The sequence below is a fragment of the Silene latifolia genome, chromosome 2, assembly GCF_048544455.1.
Source record: "Silene latifolia isolate original U9 population chromosome 2, ASM4854445v1, whole genome shotgun sequence".
Classification (NCBI taxonomy): Eukaryota; Viridiplantae; Streptophyta; class Magnoliopsida; order Caryophyllales; family Caryophyllaceae; genus Silene; species Silene latifolia.
This window is the reverse complement of record NC_133527.1, coordinates 145,626,012-145,647,599: the sequence shown is the minus strand read 5'-3', so window position 1 is coordinate 145,647,599 and position 21,588 is coordinate 145,626,012. Positions and strand designations below refer to the sequence as shown.

The window sequence follows — 21,588 nt, the reverse complement described above, 5'->3', positions numbered from 1 at the left end:
ATAAATCGCTTTGCCAAGTTACTAGGATAAAACCATATATGTTCCCATCATATCCTTTCAAAATGCCTATTTTGAAGTGGTCTCATCTCAACCTTACGGAAAGAGATTTTAAATCTCTAATACACTCATGTCATAATGATGTGTAGCAATGTCATTATTCAAATACAAATATTATTTAGAATAGGTCCTTCGGAATACCCTTTCGGAAGGAGGTTTAACCATTTCATAGCGAGGTTAAACAATGACATTTGCGTGGTTAAAACGTTGGCTATTGAAGATATCGGAATATCAATCTTTGCAACTTGATCATAACTAGTATGTTTCTATGATTCATTTAGGCTCTTAAGTAAAACTCATGATTGAAACTATTGGTCAAATGATTCATAACCTTAGTCAAAAGCTTGTTAAGACTTTACATTAGTCATTTTTCTTCCAAAACTTCTTTTGGTCTCCTCGTGTAGTTATCTTGAGAATAAACTCTTATGATTACTTCACTTGGTCTCTTAAGTCATTTAGAACTAACTTGAGACTATAGATCTCATCTATTTGGTATACTATGTAAATAGATATACCTTCATTCAAAACATTCTCTCTTGCGTAGATCTTCATTTACACAAGTACACAATTATCTTCCTTGTGTGTTGTGTCCTCATTTTTCTCCCACTCTATCTTTAGAATGAATACACTAAGCATTCAAAGATAGCATATGAGACACAAATTAATGATGTTGAAGTATAAGGAGAACTACCTCATAGGTTGACTAATTGTTATTGATTTCATATGTGTACTTGGTGGTTGACATACCTTTAAGAGAGTTCATAGACTCAAAGTCACTTTATAAATGATCATACACAAGCCTTAAGCATGTGGACATATAATGAAACCCGTCATTATTAATTGTCTATTAGATCACTTTTAGTGAATTATCTTATGTTTCAAAACGCAAGCATTTAAAGATGAAATTTTAGAACATAAAGGATAAATGATAAAACGGGTGACTTGGGTTGCAAACCAAGTCACTATCATCCAAAATACAAACCATTATCCAAAATACCTTTCCATGTCGAACACGGAAACTTAAAGTTCTAAAAATTCAAAACATGACTTAAAATAAGACAATGAAAAACAAAGCTCCATAAAAGCTATCCTTAGCTTCTTCATGGTTTCTTATGCTTGCTTTTCTTTTCCTTTGTCTTTGCTTGGTGGAGGCCCTATTTACAATAAAAAGGGAAGATACATTATCACAACTTTGCATCATAATACCATAGTTGAATTTAGAAACATAAAAGAAGGTTAGTCATTTACCTCCTGGAGTGATCTTTCCAGTTTTGATATCACCAAGGTATTTGGAACAATTCCTCTTCCAATGTCCCATGCCATTACAATAATGGCATTTGTCAAGAGGACCCTTCTTGACTTTGGAGGTGCTAGCTTCACAAGACTTAGCTTTGGTGAATGTGGGAGCTTGCTTTTTACCCTTTCTTCCACTCTTCTTGAACTTCCCCTTACTCTTTGCGCTTATATTAAGCACATCCTTGGGAGGGTTCACATTTAACCCCATGTCCCTCTCGGCTTGCACAAGTAACTTGTGCAACTCCTCAAGAGACACATCCTTGTCTTGCATGTTGAAATTCACCCTGAATTGCACATATGCCTTAACTTTAGACAAGGAGTGTAGAATCCTATCTACGATGAGTTCTTTGGGGATTTCAACTTTTTGAATCTTCAAGGTCTCGACAAGCTCCATGAGTTTGAGCACATGAGGGCTAACCTTTTGGCCCTCTTTGAAGTCGAGATCAAAGAATGCCGCGGCCGCCTCATATTGGACGATCCGCGGGGTTTGTGAAAACATGGTCACAAGTTTGGAGTAAATCTCATTAGCATTGCCCATTTTGAAGGCTCTCCTTTGGAGCTCCGCCTCCATCGCAAATATTAATACATTTTTCATTGCGGCGGACTCCTTTTGGTAAGCCTCATAGGCTTCCCTAGTGGCCGTGGTGGACCTAGTGGAGGGTTCGGGTGGAGAGGCCTCGGTAAGGTAACGAAGCTTGTCGTCACCTTCGGGCTAATTTGAGTTGGGCATCCCACTCGGAGAAATTTGACCCATTCTTTTCAAGTTTACATCGATCCATAAAGGATCGGAGCCATGATGAAGTAGCGAGTGGTGTAGCATTAGGAGTTGGTGTTGCCATTTGTTATGAATAAGAAGTGGTCTACAAAACAAAAATAAGGAGTAAAACAAATGTCGTTTTAGTTATACTCGTAAAAATGTATGATTTAAACAAGTTATAAGCATTTTTCTAGTGACCTCTACCCAACTAGATAAATGATTCCAAGACCCAAATTCATATCGATTTAGGCACGGTGGGGCCGATACATCCTTCATCAATATAACTCGGTGGATTAACGTTTAATCGATTCTACTTTTAGAACTCTTGGTCGATAATATTACATTAACAATTATCTATAGCCCAAAACACATCGACAAGGGCACGGTGGGGCCGATACATCCCTTATCAAATACTTTTGTTGAGTTCAATCCAAATTTCGAATAAATGTGTCCATGATCCAAACCCACATTAACTTGGGCACGGTGGGGCCGATACATCCCTCATCAACATGAATTCGGTGGATTAACATTCATCACCCACTTCCCCTACGTAACAAGGTTTGTACCCCGGTGTGGCCGAGTGCACTCCCTCACGAAATAGGTTTTCATGGTTTCTACTATTTGGTAAGGCTATGTCTCAATTGATAGTTTTAGCGAGAGGTCATGTCAATTTATTATCTATCACGTTTTAAGTGAACTAAAGCGGTGAACTACGATAATTCTAATTGACACGGTCGAAAAACTCGATAAAAGACAATGCATGTTTAGTTATGGCGATTTAGCGATGCATGTGACATAAAATAAAATGCAAGCATAAAAGTAAATAAATCCTAGTATGGCCTTTCCTAAAATAGAAAAACTATTGATCTATTACATATTCGGAAACCAACTCCATTGGTCCCTTGAACTTCGGTTGTGGCACGCATCTCGAGGTAACACCGTCTTTATGTATCGCCATTCTTGAAGAAATCCGTCTTTAGGAACTCCTAATGAATAAAATTACATAATAAATTACATAATTTCCTATTATACATTTGTAACTAAAATAAAATAAATCTATTAAATATTACAAAACGGTGATACGAGATCACAATAAAAATTACAACCGAATCGATATTCCCATACATTTCGGGAAATACCAATTAAAATCTAAGGCCATACTAAGTAAAATTACATAATTCAAAAATTACATAAATTAAAATTATGACAATCATAAAGAAAATTCAGCATTATAATATGTATGAACATGCTCAATTTTTATGCTAAATCGCCTTTAAATAGCCAATATCATATATTACTCGGTTTTTACGGATTTGCGTGATTTCAACGTTTTATAATCACAAAAATACATAAACTCATATTTATGCATAAGTTAATTACCCTAACCTCTTAGGACTCAAAATATAGTCTTCACTAATAATTTGACCATAATTAACTTTTATTTACAAAATTGTTCATAAATGGGCCAAAAAATACAAAATTAAGCTATTAAACTTCAAATAAATCCAAAATTCCAAATAAATTCAAAATTTGAAATTTAAATTCATGAACATTCTGGAAAAATTCCATGACACTCATAATGTTCAAAATCTTAGGTTAAAAATTTCGAAAATTTTCCGGAAAAACAATGTTGCGGTTTATCGATATTTAATAAAATAATCATAAAAACATGGAAAAATTATTTTCATTAACTTTTCAATTTTAGATCTGAAAAATATAATAAAATGCAACATTAGACGTTTTTCCTAAGTCATAGATTATATTTTATTAATTTTCATTAATAATGTCACTATTTATGCCATTTTTCTTCAAAAATTCATAAATCATGCTAAAAGACTTCTTTATAGTCAATTATTTTACACACATCTTGTAAAATTGCATGTGACAACATATAAATTTTCTATGACCAGATTCGAAATTTAACTCATATTAACCTATTTTTCTCTTAAATCCGAATTTAATAATGAAAAATTCATTTTTCGAGCATAACAAGTGCAAAAATTATGAAAATTTACAGGTTATCTCAAAATAATATATGTAACAACATATCCAAAAACCAACTTAAAATTCGAAGTATAGCTAATTTTCGACCAAAAATGACATTTTTACTCATAAAATCACATTTAAATGTCATTATTGTAAATTATGAACAATAAAAATCCGAAAAATTAACCAAAAATCCTAAAACACTTTAGGACCATAAATATTAACATGCATGTAATTATTTTGTGATATATCATAATAACACAAATTTTACAAGTTTTATTTTGTTATTCATATAACTCGGAAAAACTTTTAACCAATTTGCATGCAAACAACCGTGGCTCTTGATACCGATTGAAGGAAATGTAGATCTATATACATATTTAACATACTCATATATGTCTAATTAATTTGTCATAAATTAATACGGATCTTATGCATGCAAACAATATAATAAAATAGAGGAGAAATCATGTCCTTACATAGTAGATTTCGGCTATTAGGGCACAAGAGAGATCACCTTTCTCTTCTTGTTCTTGAGCTTTTCCAATGGAAGAACAAAGATCTAAGTGTAAGATCTCTCCCTATGTAATATACCCAAGGCTCCTCTTAATTTAATTAATATTACAAAACTAGTATAATATTAATTATAGAAGAAAATTGAACCAAAAATATTTATAAACACTTAAGTATTTTCGGTTTTGATGAGAGATAAAGAGAGGATTTTATTTCTCTAGAACTTGTATATTTGGATGAGTTGAATGAATGAATAATCTAAAACATTTTAGAGTATTATTAGGTAAAATTATAAGAGAAAACAATGATCATTTTCCCTTCCCAAAAACCGTGTAAGAGGGGCTTTAGGGTGAGCCAATGCATGGAGAAATTGTTCTTCACAAGGAACAATAGGCTTGCATGGCTAGGTGGCTTTATAATCATTGTGTTTTCCACTAATTACACACAACTTATAATTAGCTAAAACACCTTCTAATTTTCGGCCCTTTGCATAATATGGTGTCCATATTATTTTTGTCAATTGTCTATATGTTACATGTCACATGTCACATATATTTGTTCATGTATTTTTATCATATTAAAAATCAACGTATTAATAAAAATACGTCACATACAAAAATCGACTTATTTCATAATTACTTGTGCCAAAATATTTTACCATTTATAAATCACAACAGATTGTATTTATAACAATTCATTCAATTTAATTGTTACATTAAACAATTTATTTCATCCGAGTAATGATACAATTCAATTACTCAGACCGTATCATATTTAATCACATTTCAATATGATACGTAAATTTTACTTCCAAAATTGTCCGTCAATTTTCAAGTAATTTAATTAACTCGTAACATTATACGATTAATTAAATAATCAATTAAGAGGGTTGCCCTTTAGGTATGACCTAGGGGTCAATGATCACCACCGTCACACACGACAAGAATGTCAAACTCTAGTCGACCAATCATTACCGATATATGTTGACCAGTTGACAGTAACAATATTACTTCCCAATTGTATTCATTTTAATGAGACTTAAACATGTGATCATCATGATCAACAGTCGTGATCGCATTATTGTCGGAGGACACATATTCCAACAATAAGTTTGAAAGAAGAAAAGATATTCAACAATAGAGTCAAAGGGAGAAAAGAAGAACGAAAGAGAGAAATAGAGGAGAGGTCGTGCGGCATATTTCACGCAAGAACAAAGAGAGCAGCTTGTCTGCTTGGTTAGGGTTTCATGCGAGAAAGAAAAAGGATTGACCTAGTTGATTGCTAGGTTAATTCTATTTATAAGAAGATTAACTAATGGGTTTTGGGTCCATTAGCTCATACAATGGATTATCTGATTACAAATTGGATTGGACCATATTAAAACGCAATGAGACCTTATAATAGAAAAGTAGTTATTAAATTAAAATAGTAAAATCGTCCACGGACATTTTAATCCAATCAAAATTAGATTAAAACGAGAAATAATAAAATAGAGAACGAAGACGATAAATATAAATATTCAAAATACATTATTAAATCTCGAAATAATTAATTTAATAAAATACTTTTATAGTAAAATATTATTATAAAATACGAGGTAAAGTGAAAATTGATGTGTAAATGGAGAGAGACCATTAATTTGGGAGCTAAAAATCAGCAGAGAAAAGGAGATGGGGAATTGAGAGTAAAGTGATTGAGATTAGAATAGACTCATAGATATGTCGTTTGATCCAAGTGAATGGATGATGAGAAGGGGTAATTGACAATGGGGAAAGTGTGTGGAATTTTTTTTTTTTTCCTAACTTGATCCAAGTCATTCGATCCTAGTCATAATTCCGGCGCCATGTCATTTTTCTCCGGCGAAAAACTGATCTGAAAATTTGTGTGGGGCTTATTTGCACATAAGTTATAAATACTGGGGTGAAATTGCACTAAAAGAAAGAGATGGAGCTAATTTACACGTAGTGGCAAACGTATAAGACTTATTTGCCACTTATTTGCCACTTCGCCGTTTTTTTTGGGGGCAAATTTTAGATTCCGAATTTCCCTTCTTGAATTAATAGGAGGAATCTGTGGTGCTTGGAATCCAGAGTTCCAAGTTCCATACTAGAAGGGGCAACAATTAAGATTCGAATCTTTGTCTTCCTTGACCAACCGGATACTTGCCGGACCCACACTATCCCTTCTCTTTCCCACAACCTCCACTCAAACCACCATTTATATTATATTATATTATATTATATATCTTCTTTCCAATACCATTCTCATCTCTTCTTATTGCTCACCACCCATCTCCACTCTCCAACCATGTCACAAGGTAGGTTCCTTTCTTATTCTTTCTCTTTTTCTTATTACTATTATTATTATTATTCCATCTAATTCAATCACATTTACTACCTCCGTCTCCATCATTTGTTTACATTTTAATGTTTGTTGAAAATAGACCGGGACGTAGGGAGTATTTCATAAAAATGCATAAATTGCAGAAAGATGACGACTTTCTATCTGCCTTCTTTTCAAAATGTAAATTTGAATTTCCATTAACTTCAATCACGGGCATTGGATTTCGTCAAATTCAATAATTGGCAATAACATTTCTCTAAAAATGTAAAGTTTGCTATTGTATAGAGGATGCCAATGAATCATTGAATCAAACGACGTCGTCTCGTTATGAAGAGGCGATGAATGCACTCTCCTCATTGATAACTACCCGAAGTCGTGCTGAGAAGAGTAACAGTGGTGATCGCTTTGATCTACTTTATGATTATGTTAAGGTCATACATTTACTTATTAATCCCACTTATACCATGATATTCGTTTGCTTTTGATCAATGATTCCATGTTTGGATGGGATATCTGTAGATATTGGACTTGGAAGAACCAATATCAAAGTTGAAAGTTATTCATATCGCGGGTACTAAAGGAAAGGTAGTTTTTTTCCCATCTTTTTCACATTTTGGTCATCAAATGAAATTATGCATTTAAGAAGGCAGTTCGCTTTTCAATGTAATTTATATGTTTTCGGTCCTAGGGTATCCCTTTTGAAATGCACTCTTGTCATACAAGTGTGTGTATCTGTTTCGTTTTGTTTTCTTTGTGGTTGCAGAATGATAGAACATTTAGCTTACTGCTGACTGCATTTAACTATGTTGTAACTTATTATCCTACATCCTAAAGCTATGTTTGTAATATAAGTTAGTTTTGGTTACTTTATTAGGTTACCAATCTAATGAAAATCATAGTTTTGATTGTGTAAGCGGGGGTAAAGATTAATGTCAGTGTAAACTGTTAAGTTCTGGTTTTCATCCGTCTCATGTGAACTACCTTTACACCCAACTGAAGTTATATTACCTAATCAAATGTGTGATTTTTTTTTATGGCAGGGCTCAACATGCATTTTTGCTGAATCAATATTACGCAATTGCGGCTTCAGTACAGGGCTTTTTACATCTCCCCATCTCATTGATGTCAGGGAAAGATTTCGAATAAATGGGTGAGCAAATATAGCTTTTGTCAAAGGCTTTTTTCGTTGTATTATGCATAGTTATTCTGTCTTGTATGTAGCAATCTTTTACATGCTAATATTACTTTCGTGATGTGAAAATATTGAAGACTACGTTTGTCTTCTGTTTACTTCTATTTTTGTGCCGAGTTTTTATTAAAGAGGCCAAAGGCGAAAATTTTAAAAAAGGATTATAATTCACCTGTCATTGGAGTACAGCTCTATCGACATATCTTGTCATGTTTTCTGTGTTGTGGAGATTTTTAATCTCTCATGGCGTCTCTATTTCTAAAATGCATGCACACATTGTTTTGAGTGATATTCTCACTCAACCTTTCTGTTTTCTAATGATGATCTCGGTTAGAACTTATAAGAATGAATTCTTTGAAGGATAGGCTGAAATGAATGTTGAAAATACACATGTAGATGGAATAGCAAATTTGTTGAATATTTTTATAAGTTGGGTTTTAGGTCTTGCATATACTCTCTATGTCCCAATCATTTGTTTACCTTTTTTTTATCATTTCACCTGTGTAGCTTAATTTAAATGTGTGAATCTGCCATTTTATCAAATAAAGCTTTGATTAGTACTGTCTTCATCGACTCGGTATGCTTTAGAATGTTTGAAAAATAAGGGTTTAATTAACTACTTCTGTTAGTATACATCAACATGGAGAAATTCGGGAAACGAAAGTTACTGTCTTCAGTCTTCTATGTGCCTGTTTCACACTAGACATTTTCTTTTCTGTAGTACTGAAATCAGTCAAGACAAGTTTTTGGCGTACTTCTGGTGGTGTTTTGATACCCTGAAGGTACTGTTTTCTCTCTTTTTGTTTCTTTTTTTCTTTCCTGAAGTTAAATGTGTCCCATCTGATATAGTCTTCCTCTTATTTTCTTAAAGTACGCAAAAAATTGAATTTCTTGTGTACACATTGTGATTTTTTCCTTCTTGTGAGAAATTCAATCTTAGCACAAATTTATATAGAGCATATTAGCTGATGCCTTTGAATGAAGAAACATAGTCACTTTTTGCTTTGGGTTTGGACTAATTCCATTTATCTCACCTAGGATTTGAACAATTTATCCTTGTTGTTATTTGAGTTCTAAACGATTTTTCATTTTGACGACCTAAGATATAACACAGTCAAAATTAGCATAATGAGCAAAAACAACACTAAGAGTCTAAGGCAAGATACAATGGTAAATTCCACAAAGAAAATTACTTTAAAAATCTAATATGGTGCTTAAAACATTTGTAATTTGATGACATTTTGGTTATATTAGGCTTTTGGTCACCGAAGTGGAAACAACTCAGTCCTGACTCCTGACGTCATTATATAGGAATTTGTGAAACCTCACTGTAATGAGATTCGTTCAAACCTAAGGGCATTCAAACGAAATTTTTCTTGTAAGTTAACTCAAATATGAATCAAGAAATCCCTTCCTAACGCGTGATTACAACAACAACAACATTACCACAATGCCTCAATGGCTCCCGCAAATTGCGGGGTAGGGAGGGGGATTCCAATGTACGCAGCCTTACCCTTGTGTTATCAACACAAAAAGGCTGTTTCCGAATGACCCAAGATGAAAATTGTGTCGAGTATTGCATCGAAGGACCGCTACTTCACAAGAGAAAGAAGCGCAACCACTTTAGTGAGTGTATTCCATCGTAACCCATAAACAAAGAGTAGTCTTTGGCTCCATTGGAAATATGGGAATCCAATGCTTGATTGAGTTACTAAAATTAAACAGGTAAAAATGTTAAGCATTCTTGTATCTGGGAGTTGCAGTAATTTGTTTAGTGGGTGAAAATGAACAGATATATTTTTATGCTGTTTCTTTTACTACTTTTTGCAGGAGAAAGTCACTGATGATATACCTATGCCTACTTATTTTCGATTCCTTGCTCTGCTTGCCTTCAAGATATTTTCGGCTGAGCAGGTTAGTAATGAACCTTTCTCAGCTATCTTCTCCTTTATTGTCGTCTCTCTCTTATCTTATTTTCTTGTAGTAAATATTATCCCTGCAGGTTGATGTTGCTATCATGGAGGTTGGGTTGGGAGGAAGATACGATGCCACAAATGTGGTATGCTTTATTCCCATTTGAGGCTGTATGTTAATTATCTGTGTGCTCTACATAATCGGTGTTTGTTATTACTACTCAGGTTGAGGCACCGGTTGTTTGTGGCATATCCTCTCTTGGGTATGATCACATGGAAATTCTTGGTTAGTGATCAATCTATATTGATATATTAAATTCGACCAGTCTTCAATTTTTATGATGAAAGCTTGCATGAATTTGCTAATTTTGTGTGCACTGAAATACACAACAACAATATTTTCCTAGTGCCATAAAAGGATCCCTCCTATGCTAGGGCAGGGTTGGTTGTACAATATTTTTATGTGTTTGCGAATGTTAGGGCAGGGGAGTGATCTAACTAGACTGTTCGCGGATGCACTGAAATAACACGGTTGTATGGAATCTAATTGTTTCCCTGTATTTGACTAGCATCTTTAAATCTTTTTAGTGATTCTTATGTTCATTACAATACTTTTTTTCACTTTTTTCTCTACCTCAAGCTGGCATCCTTCTCTATGGTTGTGAAAGAATGGCCTACTTACTGCTTCCTGGAAGACGTCAACTAGCTGCTACTGTTGTTTTGGTTCTTTGCATGATGTGTTTTTGTTATTGTTCATCTTCTGATGATTTTGTTGTTTACGAGTTCTTTTTATTTGAAATTTTGTAGGAAATACTCTTGGTCAAATTGCTGGAGAGAAAGCTGGCATTTTCAAGGTAATTTGTGTTCTTGCCAACATTATTTTTCAAATTTCAGTTAGGGTGATTATAGTAATTTATGAATATTTGCTTCAGGAACGTGTTCCTGCATTTACTGTCTCACAACCTGAGGAAGCAATGAGCGTACTCGAGCAAAATAGCTCCAAGTTGAATGTGAGTTGAGCTATCATTTTGTCTTTTTTTTTTTTGTCGTCGTGTATTTTAGCAGCGGGATACTTGTGACTTGCGAGGTATGAACAATCAAAGAAAAAAGTGAAGAGGAAAAACTTGAATTTTTTTTAAAAAAAAGAAAAATATAACTCGCTTCTGGGGCTTTTCAACTGGTTATAATACTAGTGGCGAGAATTTGGTTTGCTTGAAAATTAATTAGCTCGATCTTCATTCTAGTATCGGAAACAAGTGGGAGAGACTAAATTGCGCCCTTCTACTACTTGATTTGGTCAACTATGTTGCGCCAGAAGTTTTTGATATTGCTACTTTGTTAACCAACATAAATGACTGCAGGTAAATCTTCAAGTAGCATCACCGTTGGATCCGAACTTGCTAAATGGTTTGCAACTTGGTCTTGGAGGGGACCATCAATTAGTAAATGCTGGCCTTGCTGTGGCGTTGTGCTCTTCTTGGCTGCAAAGAACTGGACATCTTGATATCCCTTACCATATAAGCTCGGTATGTGTCATCTTATTGTCACAAAAAGGTTACTTGAGACCGTCTTACATGTGAGAACAACCTATTAACCTTATAACTAGACGAGGAATACATGAGGATTTTAATTGGTCTAAGTGTGTGGGAGTTGGGACCATCTCCTACATGACTCACTATTATATAGTGGATTTGTTATTCATACCTGTTGTCTACTCGTATGTCAAGCTAACTCTTTACTCTTGGCATGTTTGGCAGAGCTCGTTGCCCGAACAGTTTATCAAAGGTCTTGCAACTGCTAGTTTTCAAGGGAGGGCCCAAATTGTTGCTGATCAATATATTGGCGCTGAAGGTTCTGAAGATTTGGTCTTTTATCTGGATGGGGCCCATAGTCCTGAAAGCATGGAAGTTTGTGCAAAGTGGTTCTTCCATGCCATTAAAGAGGATGAGCAACAGCGAGTAGCCATTGACCATCGAGCTTCTGTTAATTCACGTCTCTCTTTAGAATTGGCTCGTGGTTTTCACCATTCAACTATAAGAAAAAGTTCGACTCAGGTATTTGGCCATTGTTGTATTACAGTTTGAGACCCTTTTCACTTCCCAGTCAATTTGCTTTCTCCTCCAAATTAGGAATATTGATTGAAATTTTTTGAAAAGAGAAATTCTTTCTGATGTTAACCCGGTAACCCCTAAGCGACCGACTGATCTGCTGTAAATGGATACGCAGATATTGCTCTTCAACTGTATGTCAGTGAGGGATCCCCAGTTGCTTCTGCCAAGGTTGATGAAAACTTGTGCAAACTATGGTAAATCTTTGCGCAGGTTGCTTAGCTCTTAAGTTACATATGATCTAGTGTATGAATAAATGTTCTTAATGGATTGGTTCACAGCTTTAAATAAGATTCCAATAACAAAATTTATTAAGGATAGGGAATCTTTGGTTCCACTAGAAACGGAGAAAGAAAATTGACTAAGATTGTTTTGGGAAAACTATTCGCCTTTTTCACCTTTTCTTACCGTAGTTTATCTGATGATCAGGAGTGCACTTCCAGCAGGCGCTTTTTGTTCCCAATGTATCAGTATATAACAAGGTCATGAGTAAAGTGCCTCAACCAGATAAGCAAGTTGATATATCATGGCAGTTGACTCTACAGAGAGTCTGGGAAAGTCTCGTTAAAGCTGAAAAAGGTACATTCATGAATATCTCTCTCTTTCTCTCAGGCCCTTGGCAGTTGATTTGATCTGAGTTCGGAGTTCTGTTTTACCGACATTTATCCATCTGCGTTTAGTGCATTGTTTGGTCATCGGTACACAACTTGAACAATAGTGGAGCCAGAAATCCTAGATCATGGAGTCATTTTTGTTTAATGGTCATTTGTTGCTTTTTATATAATAATGGGGTCATGACTCATGCTATACAATTTTTCAGATTAAAGAAATTTATAATTTTAAAATATCAGCATTTCAAAAAAAATTAGGTCTCAAGACCTCATATGATCTTCCGTGGCTGCGCCACTGAATTCGAATGAAAATAAGCATCGCAATGCTTATTTGGCCCTACTTTTGGCGTAAAGGGACCTGCAAGGTTAGGTTTGAGACACTGACAGGGTTCAAACCCCGATAGTAACGCTCTTTAATTGCTTTAGTACTTTAACCAACTATCTTCGCTTACATCTGCTTATTTGATCCTAGTGAGACTAAGAAAGTGGCTTTTTCACTCCGGACGACATTTCTTTCTCCATTTTAGGTGGACAAGACAAGGGTGCAAATATGAGCTTTGAAGAAACCAGAGATGGCAATGAAAAGGGTATTGTTAATGGCTCAAACAGTAAAGTGTTTCCTACCCTTCCCTTAGCTATCAAATGGTTAAGAGACAATGCTCGACAAAATCAGTCTACTCGTCTTCAGGTAATGCTTGTGGTACTTACTTTCCCAAATACTGATGTCAAGCCCATATATACTTGTGTGTACCTCATAGGCTCATATAATTACTCCCTCCGTCCTGGTAAAATGTTTATGTATTCCTGTTTGTGGTATTTCACTGAATTGTTTAGATGAATTTCTGGTTTGTGAATAATTTGTCCTTCCCAGATCTCATAGACCCAACCAACTGCTCTTTCCCTTGCTCCTTGTTGAATATCCACAATTCCAACTGCCTCGTGCCAGACTGCCAGCTACCGTACACTTGCCCCAGGCTGCCATAACTAGCCCTTGCATCCGACAGAGACCAAATGGACTACTTTTCGGTCCATTATATACTAGTACCAAATAATCATGTTTCCACCATAGAAAACAATGGCACATCTCGCCAAGATTTCCCAACTATCCTGGCCACCTATAGCTCACTGCCAACTTTTGGTATCATCATCGAAAACTGCATTAGCGACCTCTGGCAGTTGCCACCTATTTATGTCCACAGACATAACACCCACCTTAAACACAAAACTGCACAATTAACCGTTGACCTCGCATTCAACGTTCTTCTCTTTCCTATGAAAACTCCACAGGATCCAAAATGAACAAAAAGTGAAGGTGTAGTGAGTTCTTTTGAATATTAAATCCTGAAAATCCCATAAGATCCGATATATACTGACAATAATGAAGTTTTTTTTTTCTTTTTTTATGATTAGATATTTAAAATGGTTGTACTCAGTAATAGATTGAGGCTAAAGAGGAGAACCTAAAGTCTGGGACGTGAGTGTTTGGGAGCGTGTCTGGTGAGGAGCGAGTAATGAGGGGATCAAGCAATCGAATTAACCAAGGGCAAAGTAAGAGTAGGAGGAAGGTAGGTTTAGAGGGTGAAAAATTAACTTCAATCCTTGTTATTATTATTATTATTATTTTTGTGCAAAAAGCACACGGAAACTATTAACCAGGAGCACTTGTATAGTCTATTGAACCATTAACGTATCCATACAAGTTTTTGACGAGGATAGTACCTTGAACAAACAATTCAATACACCGTATGTATAATAGTGGCATGTCATCTCACTGATAAATAAGGTAATTTTTTTTTTTGTTTGTGTATGTTGCACTCTCAGCGAATTAATGTCGTAATTTAATTGAATTTGTGGCAATTTTTAGGTCCTTGTAACTGGTTCCCTGCATTTAGTGGGAGACGTTTTGAGATTAATAAGGAAGTAGCACGCGCATGTCTTGATAACACTTTCATTTGCAACGCTGGAGTGAAATCACTTCTTTGGTGCGGAAGAACGCATCTTTACGGGATTGTTGGTCAGTCGAGTATCCACTACAAGTCTTGAGATTCTACGTGTTGGAAGATACTATACAAAGCTGTTATAAAAACGGCAGTGAACATACTGCACAGAAGAGCTAACTACTGGATGTCCGCCGATAGCTTGATATGGCTTAGTGCTGAATGACGTGTCCTCGTTTTCGAACAAGCCTAGAAAGCTTCAAGAAAATATGCAAGATTTTGATTTCTACAGTATCATTGTTAATTTGTTATACAACTCATCTGTATTTATATTCTTGCTTTTTTGGACAAGTTTATTCTAGTGGAAAAGCCTCTCGAACCAATTTTACAATAGTTTTATCAGTTTATTCAGTGTAACCAAGATTACAATAGCTGTACCCGTTGTCGGCTCGGCGCTGTACAACGGTACTGTTATTACATAATAGTATGAAGCTATTGTTGTAAACTATTTACTTATGCCTCGGTGACATTATCGCATTTGATGAAATTTAAGAAACTTCAGTTCAAAGTCTCTTGCATCAGGACGAAAAAATAACAGCCAACAAAATATGTTTTTCATCAAACAACAATCACATGAGTTCTGAACACAGTCGAAAAGGGGTAAAGAGCCATTGCATCTAGTTAAGAATGCTTTAAGCCGATCTCAGGCAGATGAAATGTTGTTTCACATGCCAGTACAAATCAAGACCAACAAATACACAAGTTCTCATGATACTGGATCAACAAGTACATTTGCTCATAAAAACAGTAAAATGGAGGCATTTCCTGAAACCACAAGTTACCTATGGACCCCCCAAATAGCCATAACAAATGTACACAAACTGCAGCACGAAAACCGAGAAAAATCCCAAGTGGAAATACGTTGTTTCCCACCAATGTGCTCCAATGCATTATCCCAACTGCTACAAGCCGTTACTCAATGGCCAGCAACTCCATTACTGACAGCTTTCTTGTAGCTCTTTAATCAACTGGCACAGAGAGAAATGCCATTCAGCAACACACAAGAATGAATCAGTTGCAAAAATAGGGTTCACAATGGCAGAGCAAGGAAATATGCAAAAGACGCGAGAACCAATATGCAAATTCAGAAATAGTGACAAACACAGGATTCCAGTTCATGGGGGCATTGGGAATAATTTTCAATTCAATTTTTTTCCCTATAATAATACTGTACAAATGCAAAAGAAAAGAAAGTGTTCTCATCAAACATAGGATTTAAATTTGAAACAACTTTCTTATATAGATTTTTTTCTTAAAAGAATGTAACAATAATTTAATAGAAATGCAATGCTTTTACATAACAAGCTTTGCTATCACACATACTTTTGAACATTTAAGGTTATGACAAGAAGAAATTGGGCATGAAATCAACATCGCTACATAAATAGCATAGCGGCAAGGGTAACAATCTTTTGAATGAGGGAATCTTGGGAGAAGCATTTCATTGAATTTTTGCATTTGAAAAAGTACAAGGAAAAAAACCACTTGATTCTTAATGAGGAAATCGAACAAACTTCCTTTGTTTGAGAAGGCACAACGCAAACTGAGGCGATTGGATCCCAAGGTGCAAAGAGCGAGGCGAAGGCTCGTGCCTGATGCCCTTACGGACACGAGGCGCATTGGTTATCAAACGAACATTTATATTTTAGAAAAAAATTGCGACCAACAGTCCCTTTCTGCTTTTAAAGACGGTCAACATGAATTTACAAGTGAAAATTAAGCATTAGGGGGAGAAGAGAAAGGTAAAATAAAAGAATTTGGGAAAAAAAAGGATTTTAATAATAATGCGCATCAAGTGAGGAAGTGCACTTCACTAGTTGCGCCTTGGGTGTATCTTTTGGATCCCATGCACCTCAAACACCTTGAGGCGATTTGGCTGGCGCCGTTCTATTTTAAACTAAGACCCACATACACATGCACACCTAGTAATGATCTTACCAGCAAGCCAGGTATGCCTGCGTGATCACTAATATTATCCCCCCTCTCAAATCTGCCGATGGCCAGGGAAAAAAACAGAAATACAGAGCTACAAAGTTACCACATGATCAAAATCATGTTCTCAGCGGTAAAAAGGATTATAGATTACCAAATGATCAGGCAGCAAGAATAATACAAACAAAAATCACTTTAATTCACCAAACTTACCATTTTTAACTCCCAGGTACACTGATAATGAATGAATCACATTATCGTCATTAAATTTTTCTTCCTTTCTGCTGGTTTCAGGATCTGAAAAGAGCACATCAAGTTCTCATCTACACTCATCATTGCTCCGGCATTATCAAATTCCCCGCAATAATTTGGGGCTGAGAATATGGTAACCAGCTGCCTATCTGCGAAGAATTCATAACCATCCTCTACTACCTAAACAAGTAAAATTTCCAGATTCAACAAACAGAATAGAACATAGCAACTCAAATGAGACGGTCTTACATGTAAGACCAACCCATTAACCCTATCATTAAATGAGAATAAATTGGCATTGGAGTTGGTGTCACTGAGAATAAATAGGCATTTGGGTTAGTGTTACACGTGATACTGTCTAATACAAGATACAATGCGGAATAAAGGGTGAAACAGAACAGACGGTGAATAACCTGATGTGCACGGCAGACCAAGTCGAGATCATGCTTTGCCAAAAATTCTGACATCTTATCAGCACCGAAGGTGTAGGAAACTCCTCTGTCATTCATTGCCCATCCCTTAACATCAGGACCAGGATCGGCCCATAGCAAATCACAAAGCAGACCAGTATCAGGCACTGCCGTAGGGCGAGGTAAGTTTCTAATTTGATCCATGTTTTGTAGGTCTGGAGAAAGACCACCATGCATGCACAATATTTTGTCATCTATTAAAGCTGCCACAGGCAGAAAATTGAAGCAGTCAGTGAAGGTCTTCCAAAGTCTGACGTTAAACCGCCGCTTGCATTCGTCATAGAATCCATATATACGATTAATGGAAGCACACTCATGATTTCCTCTTAAAAGAAAAAAATTCTCGGGATACTTAATCTTGTAGGCTAGCAGAAGGCAGATTGTCTCTAAACTTTGCCTGCCACGATCAACATAATCTCCCAGAAATAGATAATTGGCTTGAGGAGGAAAACCACCATATTCAAAAAGCCGTAACAGATCACTGTACTGCCCATGAATATCACCTAAAAATATCAGCAAGGAAATTTCAGCGCATTAAAATTGTTTACAAATTCTTGAATGAGACATTTCACAAACTCCTTTTTGGGGAAACTCTGCTCTATTTACCCACTAATTAGTCACACAAGACAACTGGACGCAGTTTCGTATTACAAGTGAGGCATACAATCTGACAATTACCGGAATAGAAAATGTCATCAACACCTAGATAAGCATCAGTCATATGCATTCAGACATGGTAATGCTAGCATACAGCAAGTTAAGCATCAACCTAAAAAAATGTATTGCTACACTAGTTCGGCCAAATGAAACCCACGTTCCAAGGGAAACCATAACAGCAACTGTATGAGCCAATATAACAGACACTCATCTACGCCCAAAGGACATCTACCATGAGAAATAACAAAGTAATCAACACATAGTAATTACCTTTCCTATCCTGGCTACCTCATTGTAATCTTAAAAATTAAAAAGAGAGGCGGCTATCTCCTGGCTCCTACCGCTCTAAAGGAGACCAATACAAAGCCAACAAAGCTCTGACCAAGCACAAACCATCCATTAAGAACAAATGATTATGAGTTTCAACTTGTCTAGAACCGAGCACAAACCACCCATTAAGAACAAATGATTATGAAGCACAGAAGTGGAACACGGCATAGACAGTGTAAGTGTATCGCTACGTCGAGGGCCATCGATCGACGGAAGATGGTCCCACACGTTATTGGTGATAAAAGCACCACAAGATACTAAAAAGGCAACACTCTGAGATGTCAATGCCCCCAACAAGCCAACAATTCCTTACATTTTACACTATTAACACAAAACCCCAAAATAAACAACATAATCATTTCTTACAAATCTCTGATGATTTAAATTATTAAAAAAGGGGGAAGAAAGTAAGAATACCGCAAATCTTAATGGGGGCTTGAAGTTCAAGGAGATTAGGTTGGTTGGCGAAAACATCACGGGCGGCGAGACAAAGTTGTCGGATCTCGGATTCAGATAGCTGGACTTGCTTACCGGGTCGGGCCAAACGAACCTCCAAAAGCCGACGAATAATATCGTCAAGCACAGTAGGGTCAATGGAAGCACCATTGCCGGCGCCGGCGCCTTGAGGAGTCGCCATTTTTTTGAATTTGCCGAAAGCAATCGTGACAAATTGGGGGTGAGATGGTGAAACCCTAGAAATTTCAAAGGGGGAACGAGGGAAATAATAAAAGTGGGGTTTTGTTTGACGGAATACTATTCTTGTAGTAATAGTAATAATTATCCGGGAATGTTACTATGTTAGTACTGTACTACTGTACCAAATTTCATTACTACTGGGATACTAGACTAGATTATAAAGCGCTCATTAGGTAAACTAATCGAAAAGATAAATTTGAAACACTGAAAAGGTAATCAAAACCTGAAAAATTAATCAAACCTGAAAAGGTAAGCGATTAGGTAGAATGAAAATTAGGAACTGATAAGGTAGCTGGTTATATAAAAAAAGTGTTTGGCAAACTGACTGAAAAGGTAACTGGTTTTGATGAAATGACGTAAAAAGATATGATAATTATTTAATAGTATAAATTTAAGGGTAAAAACGGAAAATTAAATCAAAACAAGTACCTGAAATCTCAAATGCTAATCTAGGTAGCATTTCATTTCAGGTAGCTTATTTGGTTAAATAAGCTACTTGCCAAACGCGTATAAAAAAATAAGGTACCTGGAATTTTGGTCAAATAAGCTATTTTGACCAAATCAGGTACCTGAAATGTCTTGCCAAACAGAGCCTAGTCCCTCCATTTAATTCCACAAGACCTTTTTTTTTCACGTTTAACCACGCGTGTTTTACGCGGTAAATATCGTTAACTACGTATTTGCAAAAATTATAAAAATTAAATTTTTTTAAAGTACTCGTAAAGACGAATCAAACAAGATCTCATATGAATATATTTTCACTTACGTATTCAGAGAAAATTGATAGTAAATGCTCACTTGTGAATAGTGTGCAAAATAGAAAAGGGCCTTGTGAGTTGAATGGATGGAGTATTTAGGCCACATTCTTTTTGATGAAACTAATCGATCTGAATCGAATCGAACTTATAGGATCTCGAATCGAATCAACTTATAGTATCTCGAATCGAATCGCACTTATAGAATCTCGAATCGAATCGAACTTATAGGATCTCGAATCGAACTTATAGGATCTCGAATCGAATCGAACTTATAGGATCTGAAGTAAACTTAAATTAAGTGAGGTATATGATCTGAACTGAACTGAACTTATAGGATCTGAACTGAACTTATAAGATCTGAACTTAACTGAACTTATAGGATTTGAACTGAACTGAACTGAACTTATAGGATCTGAAGTGAACTTAAATTAAGTGACTTTAAGTCCAAAAGAACAGAACCTTATTAGGAACCTCATAAGTCGAGCAAGGATCATTTCCATTTCTTTCTCTCCATTTTTTGTTCATTTTCTTTCACATTATAATATAATATTACACATTTACACCTCTCTTTCTATTGTATTTTTCTTTTATTTATCGACTGAAAACATACACCGTTAGATTGCCGTGAGATGAAATCTTGACCCTTGATAGAAAATGGACCCTCCATTTCTTTTAGGAAATGGAGAGAATCCTAATTGCATAAGTGTTACGTCATGTGTCCGTATTGATGCTACACAGGTGTGCACGTGTATCTATCTAAAATAGTTGGTTAACTATTCAAAATTTATGATCCTGGTGTCATGACTCATGGGTTAATTATATATATATATATATATATATATATATATATATATATATATATATATATATATATATATATTTTTGGGATCCTGAGAACCACTCATATAATGAGAACCGTGAGAACCACTTATAATTGAACCAAACTTTGTAATTAACGCGGCATCACCCAAACCCGTCCATCATTTTCATTTTACAACTTACCCTTTTCACTCATCTCCCTTTCTCTCTCTTCGCGACAAACGTTCTAGATCCTTCCGCCATTTTCGAGCATCACAAATCTTCCGATCAACTTCCTCGTCCATCAAAATCTTCGACGCTTTTTCCAAAGAACGATCTTGGTAATTCAACGAGGTAAACTTCCGATATTCATGATTAATTTTTAGCGAAATTAGGGTTTCTGTGTTTATGTGTTTCTGTCTTTGCAATTTTTATGTCGCCTAAATTAGTTGAAGTTATGCTTTCATTAATATTTTATAGTCGGAATTATGAATTATGTTTGTCAAATTAGGTACATTAGTTGAAATCATGAAATTAGGAACTGATTTTGCGAAATTAGGGTTTCAGTGTTTATGTGTTTGTAATTTTTACATTTGTCGACCATATTAGTTAAATTAGGGTTTGGTGAATTCGATTGGGGAAACTTGGAAATGACAACGACTAGAGACTAATAATTCAATTGATAAATCATACCCGAAATTAGGGTTTCAGTGTTTTCTGTGTTTGTAATTTTTACATTTGTCGACCATATTAGTTGAATTTACGTCTTCATTAATGTGTTACAGTCGGAATAATGAATTATGTTTGTTAAATTAGGGTTTTGGTGAATTCAATTGGGGAAACTTGGAAATGAGGGTTGGCAGATTCTTAGTTGAAATCATGAAATTAGGGACTGAACTTCCAAAATTATTGCTAATTACGCTAA

The 21,588-nt window shown here is 35.5% G+C and overlaps 2 protein-coding genes across 5 annotated transcripts; one reads left to right on the top strand and one right to left on the bottom strand.

Annotated features, from left to right (window-relative positions):
- Positions 1-6,703: 6,703 nt before the first annotated feature.
- Positions 6,704-15,093, top strand: LOC141643078 (folylpolyglutamate synthase-like). 4 transcript variants are annotated; one of them, XM_074452105.1, is made up of 16 exons: positions 6,704-6,926; positions 7,238-7,383; positions 7,472-7,537; positions 7,993-8,102; positions 8,863-8,923; positions 9,972-10,055; positions 10,144-10,200; positions 10,280-10,340; positions 10,862-10,908; positions 10,987-11,064; positions 11,416-11,580; positions 11,812-12,108; positions 12,281-12,359; positions 12,592-12,741; positions 13,301-13,461; positions 14,638-15,093. In XM_074452105.1, exons 1-16 carry the CDS (start codon positions 6,917-6,919, stop codon positions 14,695-14,697), a joined length of 1,632 nt encoding a protein of 543 aa, XP_074308206.1. In that variant the 5' UTR covers positions 6,704-6,916; the 3' UTR covers positions 14,698-15,093. The 4 variants fall into 4 exon arrangements, with proteins under 4 accessions (XP_074308206.1, XP_074308208.1, XP_074308205.1 ...); XM_074452106.1 differs by having other exon boundaries at positions 6,870-6,926; positions 7,238-7,348; XM_074452107.1 differs by lacking the exon at positions 7,238-7,383 and having other exon boundaries at positions 6,736-6,926.
- A 209-nt stretch (positions 15,094-15,302) lies between these two features.
- Positions 15,303-19,230, bottom strand: LOC141643079 (serine/threonine-protein phosphatase PP1-like). The gene is made up of 4 exons (XM_074452108.1): positions 18,829-19,230; positions 17,368-17,927; positions 16,916-17,134; positions 15,303-15,738 (listed from the first exon to the last, which is right to left on the bottom strand). The coding sequence occupies exons 1-3, from the start codon at positions 19,046-19,048 to the stop codon at positions 16,952-16,954; spliced, it is 963 nt and encodes a 320-aa protein (XP_074308209.1). The 5' UTR covers positions 19,049-19,230; the 3' UTR covers positions 15,303-15,738; positions 16,916-16,951.
- Positions 19,231-21,588: the final 2,358 nt, after the last annotated feature.